Here is a 12,880-nt window from a genome sequence, read left to right as displayed (position 1 = left end):
CTCCAGCAGCTGTGCTCTGCTCTATGCTATCCACAGGGGGCAGTGCAGGACTGCAGGATGTTCAGACCCCCCCAAACACACACATTATATCCTCCTCTCAGCTGGGACAGTTTTGATCATATTTGATACATAACTTAATATCCTGCTCATGAATATTTCTATTATAGAATAATTACTATATTTACTCAGTACTCTTAAGTGTAAATATCAAGGTATTTCATTTGAAAATGCACATCCACACCAGAGGAACATTTGTAACCTTTACTCAACTACTACTCGTAATTTTAAACGTATAGTTTCCAGTTACATTAGGATATAAATGTTTTGTATGAACACATAATATGCAATGCTTATATATGATGCTTTGCAATGAATTAAACTACATAACAGTAAATGCCTAACAGCTTCATTGATTTCTCAATCTCCAGAAAGATAATTGGCTATTTGGTCATTTTTTAAGGGGCTTTTATGCTTTAACTAAAGAGAGAGGACAGTGGATAGTGTTGGAAACAGGGGAAGAGAGAGAGGGGATGACACGCAGCAAAGGGCCGAAGATGGGAGTCGAACTTGGGGCCGCCACATCAAGGACTGTACCCTCTGTGCATGGGACACATGATCCAACCGCTGAGCCAAACTGGCGCCCCATTAGTGATTTTTAAAGCAGAAATGTCAAATATGAAAAAGTGCCAGCTTCACAAACATGATTTTTTTTGCTGCTCTTCCTTTTCATTACACCCTTTTATTTTTTTATTTAAGTGTTGGACAAAACAGTAACTGCAAAGGTGATGGTAAAAGTCGTTTAGTTGCACTTTAATCCGTAATAAAACATTAAACTTGCAGCCCTATATCAAATAATACGATGCTGCTTTTGTATAATTTATGAGTAAAAATCGAATCATGTGTATATGAGTCACATTCATTTTTCTGCATTAGTTTTGCGTCTGAGTATTTTGATGTGTAGTATTAGTACAAGAATCTTAGCTAGAATACTTCATCCACCTGTGTAAATGCAATTAAAGTTGCTTTATTTCAGCTTTCATTAAAGGGGAATTATAATTTTCTATTATTCTAATGTGTTTCTGAATCACGTTGGTGAAGTTTGTTTCGTTTTAAAAATCAAAACTTCTTTTAATTTAATTATTTTTCGGAGCCTCTCCTTCCTCCTGATACGAACGAGACGTTTTGCCGTTCAAAGGTCAGACCGTAGCCACGATTGGCTGACATTATTCGGAGTGACCGTGTAGCACGTGGGATCGCACACGTGGGTGGATCGGCCACACTGCACTGTCAGTCCAAAGTTGTAGAAAACATGGCTGCTTGAGGATCAGTTATTCAGCCTTATATGTACGAGCCAGAATCGCCAGTAGGTACCGGAATGGTAAGCTGAAATCTTGACAACGACTTGAATACAAGCTAGTGCAAAAAGGCAGCCTGAGGTGAATGACGGTGAATGACGATTAGTCAAACACCCTGAAATGTGAAACCCATGCATAATATGAGAATATCCATTTAAAAAGATACGGCCCCTCTAAGGCTAGGGGAAAAAATAGTTACTATAAATAGCTACTCCACATGTATCCCAGGCAGGAATGTCCTTGATAATTCAATCTTTGTGGTGAAAATGGCTTCGTCATAGTTCTAGAGTTCTTACACCTCTGCCCAATAGCCCTCATTCATCATGCCGGTAAATTTGTCAGGTCTATAAAGAGGTCAAAGCCAATAGGGATTGTTCAAGGCTGTCAGTACTGTTGATGACAACATGGTCATGGCCGCTGTAGATTCATATTTTATCTATACATTTATTTTTTGTGACCTTTTGAACTCCTTTTTTGCTCGACATGTGTACATTTCGCTTTTAAAAAGGATGTGTTTACAATGTTAAACCGGTGCCTGAATGTGCATTGAATTAGCCATGACGACATCCCTTCCTATTGAACCTCGAATTTCAGAGGTAAGATGCACAGCCCACGTCTGGGTAACATTTTTAACATATTTTTGGACAAAGTTAATACGTGTAGTCTGAGACAAATCAATAATGTTTATCTTTACTATAAATTTCCCTCTGTGCTGCCTGGCTGAGCTGCTGCGGAGTGATAGGGACAAAAAGAGTGAATTTCTCACTAAAGGACCGGAGCTTTAAGACAAACTGAACCTATCCTTGAACCTAATAAAATACTGCATTTCCACAAGGAAATAAAAATGTAAATCTGTGTGTGTTTAATTTTTGTTCGCACTTTTGTGAGCAGGATGAAGAGTGTGTGTTTGGAGGGGATGCTGATCTCATTTTTTCTAAATCCTGGTTAAATTCATGAGTTGAATTGAACATTTTTTTTAAAGCCAGTTAAATCCAGCATGAAGAGCAATACTTGAACAATTCTGAATACCTCCACAGGTGGCTTGTGTCTTTGTATCAAGTCAGTGGAGCTTAGCATGACTGAATGTGGACAATAATGGATTTCACAGAGAGAATGAGCTCATACAGTATAAATAATGGACATTTTTCTGGTTGTTTCCTGACAGAGGGGCCTTTCTGTCTTAAGCCTCTCAGCATTGTTCTAATGAATCATGCTTAAATTTAAACTGTGGCTAAAGATACAACGACCTCAGAGTAGCACTACTTTATTTATGAAGCGTTCTACACACACACTCCTGAGTTAAAGCTGCCCTGTGAGAGACATCATTGCTCTACACTACTTAGTACCGGACATAAGAGACGTCTTGTGGTTTCTCAGCTGATGTAAATATATCAGCATTACAAGTTTTTAATGTTACAATTACACATAACAGTTCAACTTTTATGATTGACATCAGCTGATTTTAGTCCATTGCTGCATCATGTGCGCCTTTGTTAGTTTGCTTTTTGATTTTTAGCCTTATGTATGATATCAAAGCAGAGGGTGTCATTATGCATCCACAAATAGTTGAGTGAAAATAAACTTTAAGAACTATTACAAAACATCTAACTTTACTGTTTCTTAAAACTGTGTTGGCGTGACAGATCACATTTTGATTGACATCTCTCTGGCTCCGCACACAGCGATGGCCAATGTAACATTCATCCTAACCGAGCCCTAAACATTATGTATAAGTAGTCTGAGTCAGAATCAGACGGGGAAGCAGAAGCCCTGCCATTTGAATTACTAATTTCCTTTGGTCACTGAATGATGAGTTACAAGATGCTTCCTATAAATATCAAAGTAAGAAGTTAGCTTAAAATGTCATGTTAGCTAAGAGGCCCTTTTCTGTTTTTAGAGCTATGAATTCAATACTAAGTGATAGCTATGTAAAGTTAGCTAGTGAATACTAAACTCCCTCTGCCCTTAATGTTATGTTATTTTGAATCACTAATTTCCTTATATAACTGAATGGTGGGCTACAAAATGCTTCGTTTTAATAGTAAGCAGTTAGCATACAAATGTCATGTTAGCCAAGATGCCCTGTTTTGTTTTTAGAGCTATGAATGAAATGCTAAATTATATCTCTGTAGTCCCGTCATATTGACACTAGCTAACGTTTAACTCCCTCCGCCAATGCTAAACACTCGCCGCTGAAAATAGATCAAAGGCCCTTATCAGACTTCCTCTGTCAACAGTCGACACCTGCATTAGCTAATAATATGATAATGACACTTTTGTGGATTTGGGTTTCCACTGGCTTTAAATATGGTCGCATCATGGCTAATATAGTTTCTGAGATATTTTTGGAAAAATATGCTCAACAAAAGGTTTAATTAGCCTACTTATAAATTTCCAGGTCTTTTGGCCGTATTTCACGGCCTCTCTCAGCACACGTTTGCTAAAGACAACAATGAATTAACACATTTTGAACTGATACGTATCTGCTCTCATGAAGTCAAGTGCAATTTCTGCTATTTTTAAAACAACTACACTGTAAACCATTAATAACAAATTACTGATTTTTTAATACATCTTCTTGAAAAAAATCTGCGTAGATCTGTGTTGGATTTTGCATCAGTAATGTTTTTGAATGGCTGTATGCTGATTTTGATTATTACTAAAAGCTCCTCCTGTGGCGTCTTTACCATCTGGAAAGAAAAAAAAAGAGCAACCATGGCCCCACTCTGCTTGATTTGAGCTTTTAAAGCCTTGAATGTAGTTATGGCCGCTTTGTGAAAAGCTTCTAAATCCACCTGCAACCAGCTGAGCCCCGCTGATAGAGTGAACTGGGGACCGATGTGATCGGAGATGCAGGTGCAGCAGCTTCAAAAAAAGAAGAAAAAAGCTCCTCTTACCGCCACAATGTGCAGCGCAACGGCCCCACTTTTTCGTTCTTGGCTGGTGAAAATGTCATCGGGAAACTCGTGTATTGCTGAGGAAAGAGAAAATGTCACAGTCACCACACATCAGCAACATGACGGAGTGGTATGTGTCCCTTCATGCCCTACTACAGGAGATGTGATTTAATGATTGGTGCTGATCTCAAAGAGGAGCGTGGGATGTCCCCTTTGTTCTTGTACTGAATTAGTTTATTTGTTATACCTATGTGATTGTTAGTCATTCATTTCTTGTTTCATCTCTTTTCACTGGAGTGTCTAATACAGGAAATTGTCATGTATACCTGAAAAAGGGCACCACAGTAAGAGAGAGGGTCGAATGCAAATTTAATAGCAGCCTGTGATCATCATCCTAAAACAAGCCGAAGACGCAAACATCAAGAGCTTTGAAGTTTCAAAGGACCGAAATGGCTCTAAACACTTGGTGAAAACATTGTCAGCCTGCGGTATGTCACGCCACTCGACCACCAGTGACTTCATACCTATTCACAAACAAGAATAGTCTAGCATCACATCCCCTCTAACTGATGTAAAAGCTCGGGCTATATTAAGAGTCTGAAGTCACACAGAATTAAGGCAAGCAGGCAGAAAAACCTCCCATGCTGAGGACTCATCGTCCATCATCCAGAGCTCCAGCTGGAAAACAGTGTGATCATGGTGCCGCCATACGGCTCACATCTCTGGGAGCACAAATGCTCCGCGGTGCACCTGGCCAGGGACAGAAGCTGGCCGTCTTCCTGAAGAGAACCAGCATCTGTGGAGAGCGGCCTCTGTGCGACCCGTTCCTGTTTGGACCGAGCGGTGGGCCCACATATTGTCTGTTTGTCACAAGCCTGCGTTAAAGCTAGCACAGTGCTTACACAAGCTACAGCTAACATACTCCAGGCAGAATAAACTATGTGAACAATAACAAAAAAGCAGTGCATACAGTCATGCTAGCAGATGTGTTGAGGTTGTACTTCGGCATAGCATGCTTTGAGCTTTATGCTAACGTAAGTGCTAGCATACTTGAGAATTGTTTTTATTGGCATTTTTATAGTCATTAAAGTAGAGACGTTACATTTTTTAGGCAGTTTCATATTCTAAAATCATTTTGGTATTGATATTTAGCCATTTTGAACATGGTGATCTGTGAAGCTCTCATTGGATTACTGGTAAAGATTCAGCCTTCTTGTACAGTGTATAATACAGTATATACGTATACTGTATATTTTTACATTTCTTTTTCTTTTTGAGCAAGTACAGTGTTTGCCATGTTCACATCTTGGTTTATTATGATACTCACTGAATTGTTAACTTAGGATGACCCTTGAGGAAATGTCAGGGGATCAGCTAAGTTATTACAATTAAAATTTTTAATTAATGATTATTAAAACTGATTATTGCGAACAGAGCTGTTGCTTATGCCAGCTTAACTTGTTTCTAGCGTCTCTGTTTGTATTTAGTTTGGACTCCTTAAGAGTGTTGGGCCAGGGTGACACTTTTTTTGGCCTTTTATTAGAGATAGGACAGTGGATAGTGTTGGAAACACAGGGAGAGAGTGGGGCTAACACGTGGCAAATGGCAGAGGTCGGAAGTCGAACTCGGGGCTGCCACATCGAAGACTGTAGCCTCTATATATGGGATGCGCAATTTAACCACTGTCCTAAACCAGCACCCCGGGAAGACACATTTTAAAGATAAAATTTACCAAACCTGCCAAGCATAGAACCATAGCATAACACGGCCAGGAAAAAAGTATGCTAATCAAGTAGAAGTGACGGTTTTGCTTTGGTGCTAGTCATGCATGGCCCAATTTAAGCAAAAGATGATAAAAACAAATATGAGAACATTAGCTGAAGACTGAGCCAGCAGAACAATCCTGTTTACAACTGACAAAGATTTGAGCCCTTGTCACATATGGACTCATGAAGTGGAACAGTGCTCACCTGAGACTTCTCTCTGCATCTGTCCCGACCTCACCGCTGCCTGTTTTTATGATATTCGATGTTGTGCACACATGACTGACTCGGCGCAGCATTTGGAACACTGCACAGGCGAATCAAATATTCACACAGTATGTAGTCGAGCCCGCTTAATCATCTGCACGCCTCCTGGATTTCACTCAATTACATCACACACATGGAAATGTGGTGCATTTTGTATCTACACATGTCATCTAACACGTTATCTCTGCAGCAGAACAAAGGGCTTTAACACATAGGAAGTGGCTACTAGCTAACAGAACTATTTCTGGCAGTGGGACATAAATTAATATGCCTGTGATTTGGATCCTGAGTTTTATGCAGTAACACTGATCGTGACAGAATAATAAAGCGCCGAATGCATGAGTAATGTAGATTATGACCTTATAATGTAATGAGAAACCGGAGAACACCTGGATGACATTGGAGGCTCACAGCAACATTAAACTGTGGCAGGCGGCTTTAGCTCATTTAATTTCTGACAGGTTTATGTGCTGAGTGAAACGTGTCGGAAAGCCGACGGCCACAAAGAAAGGCGCCATCAATTACAGGATTTGTCAGCCGTGCCCTCAGAGGTGACTGAAAACAAACTGATGCCAATACAGACGGCTAAACTCCAACTGATACCTCATAGACAAACAGCCCAGCAGCCTTACATTATGATAACAGCTGAAGGTTCCCCGTTAGCTTCTGAAAAGTACATCTCTGTAGTACCCTGTTGTCCAAGCTTTTTCACCTCCTGCTTCCGTTCTGCTACCGAACCTGCAGGTCCACCACCAATCAATAATTAAACACCTTTGCCATCCTTGCTCTATAGTTACCTCTCATTCCCTTGCCACCGTATACATTTATTTCTGTGGAGAGTGGGTTAAAAATAGGCGATCACAAAAGGTGTTTAAAGGACGCTGGCAATAAGACAGCAGAGACATGACAGGCAGGCAGGGGTCACCTCGCAGTCGCTGTAAACATTCGACCAGACAGCGTCTACAGGGTTTGTCGGCATCTCCTCGCCGTAGGGGTCAAAGCGGACACGGACATGCTTCCACAGCCAATTCCAACACAAGGACAGGACAGGATGTACACACAGGAGGGGGACCGACACACAGATTTACTCAAGTGATGCATCTCAAATGAGGCCCATAAATAGGTTCATAAATAATGTGTGAATCTGTTGAATTGTTCATCATCATTTTTATTGAAACTGAAGAAATATATTTGAGAGTGCAAATCATTATTATGTGTGGGGATGTATTTGTGAAGAAATTATTAGATGATTAATATTTACTTATGAATCATTGTAATAATTTATCATGTGAAATTGACCAAACATTAACAGTTTACAATATTTTGATTGCAAAGAGTTTGGGGTGATAATTTACAAGTACTTAATTACATTTAAGTACTTAAAAGAGACGGTTAACATTTTTTATAATATGGCTGTGTAAAATACTTGATTCTCAATAACAGACCATTGCTAGGGATTCGGCTCTAATCACAGAATCCGGAGGACTAGCTGTAATCATATCATCTGCTAAAAGAAATTTCGGTAAAATCCGGTAAATTTGATGTAGGTTTACAGAGGGGAAAAAAGAGACAAAACAGCGGAGAGAAAGCAATAAAGGTTAAAAGACGCAAAAACTGAAGGCTACGACAGAGAGATCTACAATCTATTTAATGTGAGTAAAAACAGCTCTGTTAGCTCGTTTTAATATGAGTTTAAACAGCTAGCTTAGCTCATTTGAATGTGAGTAATAACAACTAGCTTAGCTCATTTACAGCTGGGTTACCTCATTTGAATGTGAGTAATAACAGCTAGCTTTGCTCATTTTAAGAAGGCTTCAGAGTTAACTGTTCCTATAAACTCGGCTCTCCCTGTGAGTGTAACGGACCATCTTTGAACAGAAATATAATTTTTAAATTAATAAAATAATTTCCAAATCAATATTTTGTGTCAAATTATTGATTTCCTAAGTAGGTAGCTGTGCAATAGGCGGGATAATGTACAGTGAGCAGGTTATTATTGTGGAGGAACCCCTTTACGGTGAGACAAAACCTGCTCACCCTGTCGGGGTTCCATTCCGCAATAACAACCTGCTCTCTGTACATTACTGTTTCATATAAGCATATCCAGAATACTATACAGTATATTTCTGTGTCAAAGATAGTCATAGACCTTCTGATTAGAAAATATAGTGGCTCACTTTAAAAAAAAATTGATGATTTGCCACTTTAATTTATCATGCAGTATCATCATCTCAGGCACAGACTTGCACTGATATAATTTGACACCTTGAATCAAACGACAAGTGCCAATTTATTATTAACACCACCAGAAAGTCTTAATCTTCAGGTAATCATGATTAAGATGACTGGTGCCAAGCAAGCTGCTTTCAGAATACACTCTGCTATGCTAAATCAAGGGTTTTATAACTTTATTTAAGGGGAAAACTAAAGCAACTTTTATTACCCTGCTGTTCTTGTGTTTGCTATCTTCTTTGGAGGCGATGAGGGAGGGAGAGCATGAACGGGGGATGTCTGGACCGCCGTGGTAGGCAGAAAAAAAAAAAAAAAAAAAGGCCTTTCAGAAGCTAAGCTTCAAATCTATAAATATCCTGGATTCTCTGTTTGGACACCTGACTGTGGCGCTTATGCAAGAAATTACTGGCAACACTTTTGTTCATCTGTCTCCCCAACCCCCTCCTCCTCTTCTTATCTCCCCCAGACGTAATTACAAGTCCACACTGAGTCCTCACAAGAAGTGTTGGGAGGATTTTATGAGATGCAGTGCTGCTGTCGCTGAATGAATATTGGTCATTTAGGGACAGCATGAAAATTATTAGAAAGGCAGGGATGGGAAAAAAAGGGTAGTCAGAGACAAGTAGGATTTTTTTCCCCTGCTCCAGATTTATACATCTTATTTCAGCCTTCCCTTACAGGATAATACAAAGATGAAATAGTACTTAATCAGTGGAAACAGCGGGCCATAGTGGAACACTTTGCCAGATATTTTCCCTAAATAAAAAAAGTCAAATAAAAATGTCAAAGTTAGCCCAAAATACAATTCAAGTTTAACTCCACGTGTTGAGCGCAGTTTACTCAGTTGGTGACGGATATAACTGTTTGCTTAAAGCCTCCAGTGAAAATGTGTTTTTTCCAAGTGTTTAACCTTGTAAATTTTTGAAAAAAAAACCTCCCTACTGACTACTAACGTCAACGTTACTACTACTAATTATTACATTTCAAGCGATCTAAGTTTCAATAAGTTGCCAACAAACGAGGACAGAGACGTGTTTTGTTTTCGGCTGTAGTTTTACGAAAGGAGAAACGTAGTACATAGTGGGTGGGGTCTATGCAGATTCAGGAATTTTTGATGAGGTAGAAGGAGGAGATGCCTTGGGAGGATTTTTACAAGGATTTTATATGTCTTTAAACATGACTGGAGCTGCTCTTTTATTGAAATAAAAGTGACGATACACAACACTTAAAACATCACTTTATATTGCTTTATTGCTTTCCCTGTTTAGGCTATGAATAAAAACAAATAAAATTAATACTGTTTTATTGTTTTGAGATATTTTGGTATGGGTGTTTCTTGCTTAAACCGTCTTTTTTGTTTTTCTTTTAATAAAAAGGAATCCATGTTCAGCCTCACCTCCATACTACAATAATTTGTACACGGTCCCTGACACCGGTGTCACGAGATTCCTGCTTTTCCATGTACTCTAAACAACTGTATACTGTCTGGGATGTGTTGTGGCACTGCTACACAATTTGTATTATGGAAATTTACACATTTTAATTTCAGTAATGTAATAAACAGAATCAATTAAAAATGTCAGCCTTATATTAAATGCATTCACACATGCAGCTTTCTACAGCTGTCTCGTGCTACATACAGAAATCCTTGGGGATGACCTTAATTTATTGACGCATTAAAGCTGGAGCATGCCAGCTATTCTTTACGTTTGTGCAATTATAATTCCATAATCTGATATTATTCCAGATATTATGGTGCGGTTACATAATGGAGCTCAGTATTGGGTGCCGTCTGTTCTCCCAGCGATATGAGCAGTGGTGGGACAGAGCACACAGCAGGCCAGTCTTAACCCTCCTACTGTGGTGGTCGGAGCAAAGAACGCCAGTTATTATCATACACGCAGCAAAGAGGACGTTTCTACAATCCCGTGTCTCCTAAATCTTAAAATAGATCGTTCTGACACGACGCCATCATGTATTAAACAGCCAAATAAAAATATCATGATGCAAGCAAGATGTTTTGGCGGCGTGCCTGGCGCTACCTTCTGTCACAGCCTGCACGCAGACCCACAAACCTGCCAGGTCATTAAGAGAATAACGTTTGACACTCCGGTACAGTAGTCGAGAGACTCTTCAGAGGAGAACGATTCCTCCGGGTCATTATTAGTCCATTAGATAATTAGCTCGCTCCGGCATGCATCAGTGAATGCAGCATGACTCGACTGCGACTCAGCCATTCTTGCAAACATGACGACAATATCACGAGTCGCCTTATGGGAAAATCTGGACAATAGAGCCATGAAAGGAGCAAGAGGCTTGGTCAACACAAAATACATTATCCTCTTCTTACGTCAATACCTTCACATGCTCAAACATCACATGTACGACTGCTCTCACATGCTCATGTAAGCACTTAAACGCATGTATTTTCACCTGCATGAACACACTCGCATACCTATCACACTTCTACTTTTAGCGTGAATTCCCCTCAGCCGTTATGCGATGAGTATGTGAGTGGGAGTAGGGAGGCTGTTGAAAGAGGCCAAAGCAGGTGGACCAGAAGCGTCCTGGTTCAATAACCTAAAGGGGACACCACTGTGAAACGTATGCATTCAGCTGTGTGCGGGAATAGGTAAACAAGTCCCTCGGGGCGAGGTACGGATCTGCAACAACAAAAATAGAGCAGAGCTACATTACTGCTGTGACTGAAGGCTTTTAGAGCTGCTGAAATGTCCCTCATAGCTCTGGTTTTATGAAAAAAAAAAAAGGTCATACAGCTGGCAAAAAGCAGGACAAAATGAAAGTTTGAGTGACCGAAACAGAAGCAGAAGAGAATGTGAATTAATGCACATAAAGAGGTCAGGTGTGTTTGAACTGCAGTGCGCATAGAGAGCGTTTCCTCTGCAGGTGCTCTCGCCCGCGCTCCCCTCTCTCCGCTGCATTGTTTCAACACTGGCATGCAAGCGGGAAGCAAAGCGAGGTCAGTTTCCATTATGCACAGCAGCATAATCCCTGCTTGTGTAATTCCCTTTAAAATAGGCTCCTTCTGGTGTTTCCCTGGAGTTGACCAACCTGCATTCCGACTTGGACTGGCCGCTACACGCTGGCAGATTTACCCCTCATGCTGCAGCCAAAGTCTCCCCCAAAATAACCACAATAGTTCATCCCCTGTTTACCTCAAATCCTGCCTTTTATTACAACTTGACTGGCTGGAAAACAGTTGCACCAAATCAACTAAAGGCATTCGTAAGGTTAACTAGAGTTCCTCCACACCTATATCATTTTATATGCCTAAAATGCAACATGTGCACCAGCAGCCTATGGGCAGATTAGAGCCGTATCTAAAACTACTATAATCAAAGCCTGTCGGATTAATTCGTAGTACAAACAGTGACATAAAACATTTTCTTTGTTGTGCACGTCTGCTTTCTTCTGTCGTCTACTCACACCAGGCCAATTAGGCCACCCAAGTGGGAGTTTTCAAGATATGGCATTAGCCGCATCTTTATTAAAAGCAAATTATTCCTCCTACAGGACATTAGCCACGCCGCTCTGCCCCCTCTCCAATTTTCTGTGCTGCATAGTTGGCATCAGTTTGTCCCACATGGAGAGGGGAGGGGGGGGTAACATATGAGAGAGCATAATCTAATATTCTGTGTCCCCGAGTAAACCTCAAGTCTTTTCTCAGCAAACACGCATCTCCTCACAGCCTGGGAGCGCTCGCAAAATATCTGAATACCAAAATAGAAACACTTTTGTTCCAGAGGTTTTGCAACTTGTCAAATTTAGGTGCTAAAATGAGAGCACATGTGTGTCATTCGTCATGGGACCGCTGCAGGGGGGAAAGCATCCCAAGGGTGGTATGACTCAGAGTCTGCATGTGACTGTTAAATAAGGAATAATAAGAGGTTATATCAGCCCCTCGGACTGCACTCTTTTGTAGATTACAAGCACGTATTATAGTCGAGCAGGAGCATAAAAAACAGTTTGGACAGAACCTTGTGCTTCCCAGGAGTTACGACCAATAAAAGAGGCACTTGTGATGAATGGCCGCCTTACTAGCACAACTCTCAGGACAAGCAAAATAACATTAGCACCCCATGAAACCCGGAGAAGGGCTCCCTCGCTGATCACAGAAATAATGATGAGGAAAAGGCAGCGAGACCAAAGCTGGCTGAGTGTAATCTATGCAGCCCACAAACAGCGGCTTAATTAAACAGCGCTTCAGATGTTGCATACACTCAGCATAAAACGAGAAGCCTCCCAATAATAATTCTCTTCCAATCGAGCCCTGGCACATCCGCGGCGAGAGCTTTCCCACCTGAGGTGCGCACACACCGCCGGAGCCACCGCTGCTGGATCAACA

The 12,880-nt window shown here is 40.6% G+C and overlaps 1 protein-coding gene across 2 annotated transcripts in view; it reads right to left on the bottom strand.

The window, feature by feature from the left end:
• slc24a4b (solute carrier family 24 member 4b) overlaps positions 1 to 12,880 on the bottom strand; it is a 42,001-nt gene that overhangs the window by 16,397 nt on the left and 12,724 nt on the right. For both annotated transcript variants that reach the window (XM_069656422.1, XM_069656431.1), the window contains exon 3: positions 4,253 to 4,329. In XM_069656422.1, the coding sequence (XP_069512523.1) occupies positions 4,253 to 4,329 (77 nt within the window). The remainder of the gene's footprint in view (positions 1 to 4,252; positions 4,330 to 12,880) is intronic.

Source organism: Semicossyphus pulcher, unplaced genomic scaffold (assembly GCF_022749685.1).
Source record: "Semicossyphus pulcher isolate SPU_LCO1_2020_fin unplaced genomic scaffold, fSemPul1.0.p SCAF_11, whole genome shotgun sequence".
Taxonomy (NCBI): domain Eukaryota; kingdom Metazoa; phylum Chordata; class Actinopteri; order Labriformes; family Labridae; genus Semicossyphus; species Semicossyphus pulcher.
The sequence above is the reverse complement of the archived record's forward strand: the minus strand, read 5'-3'. Positions and strand labels throughout refer to the sequence as shown.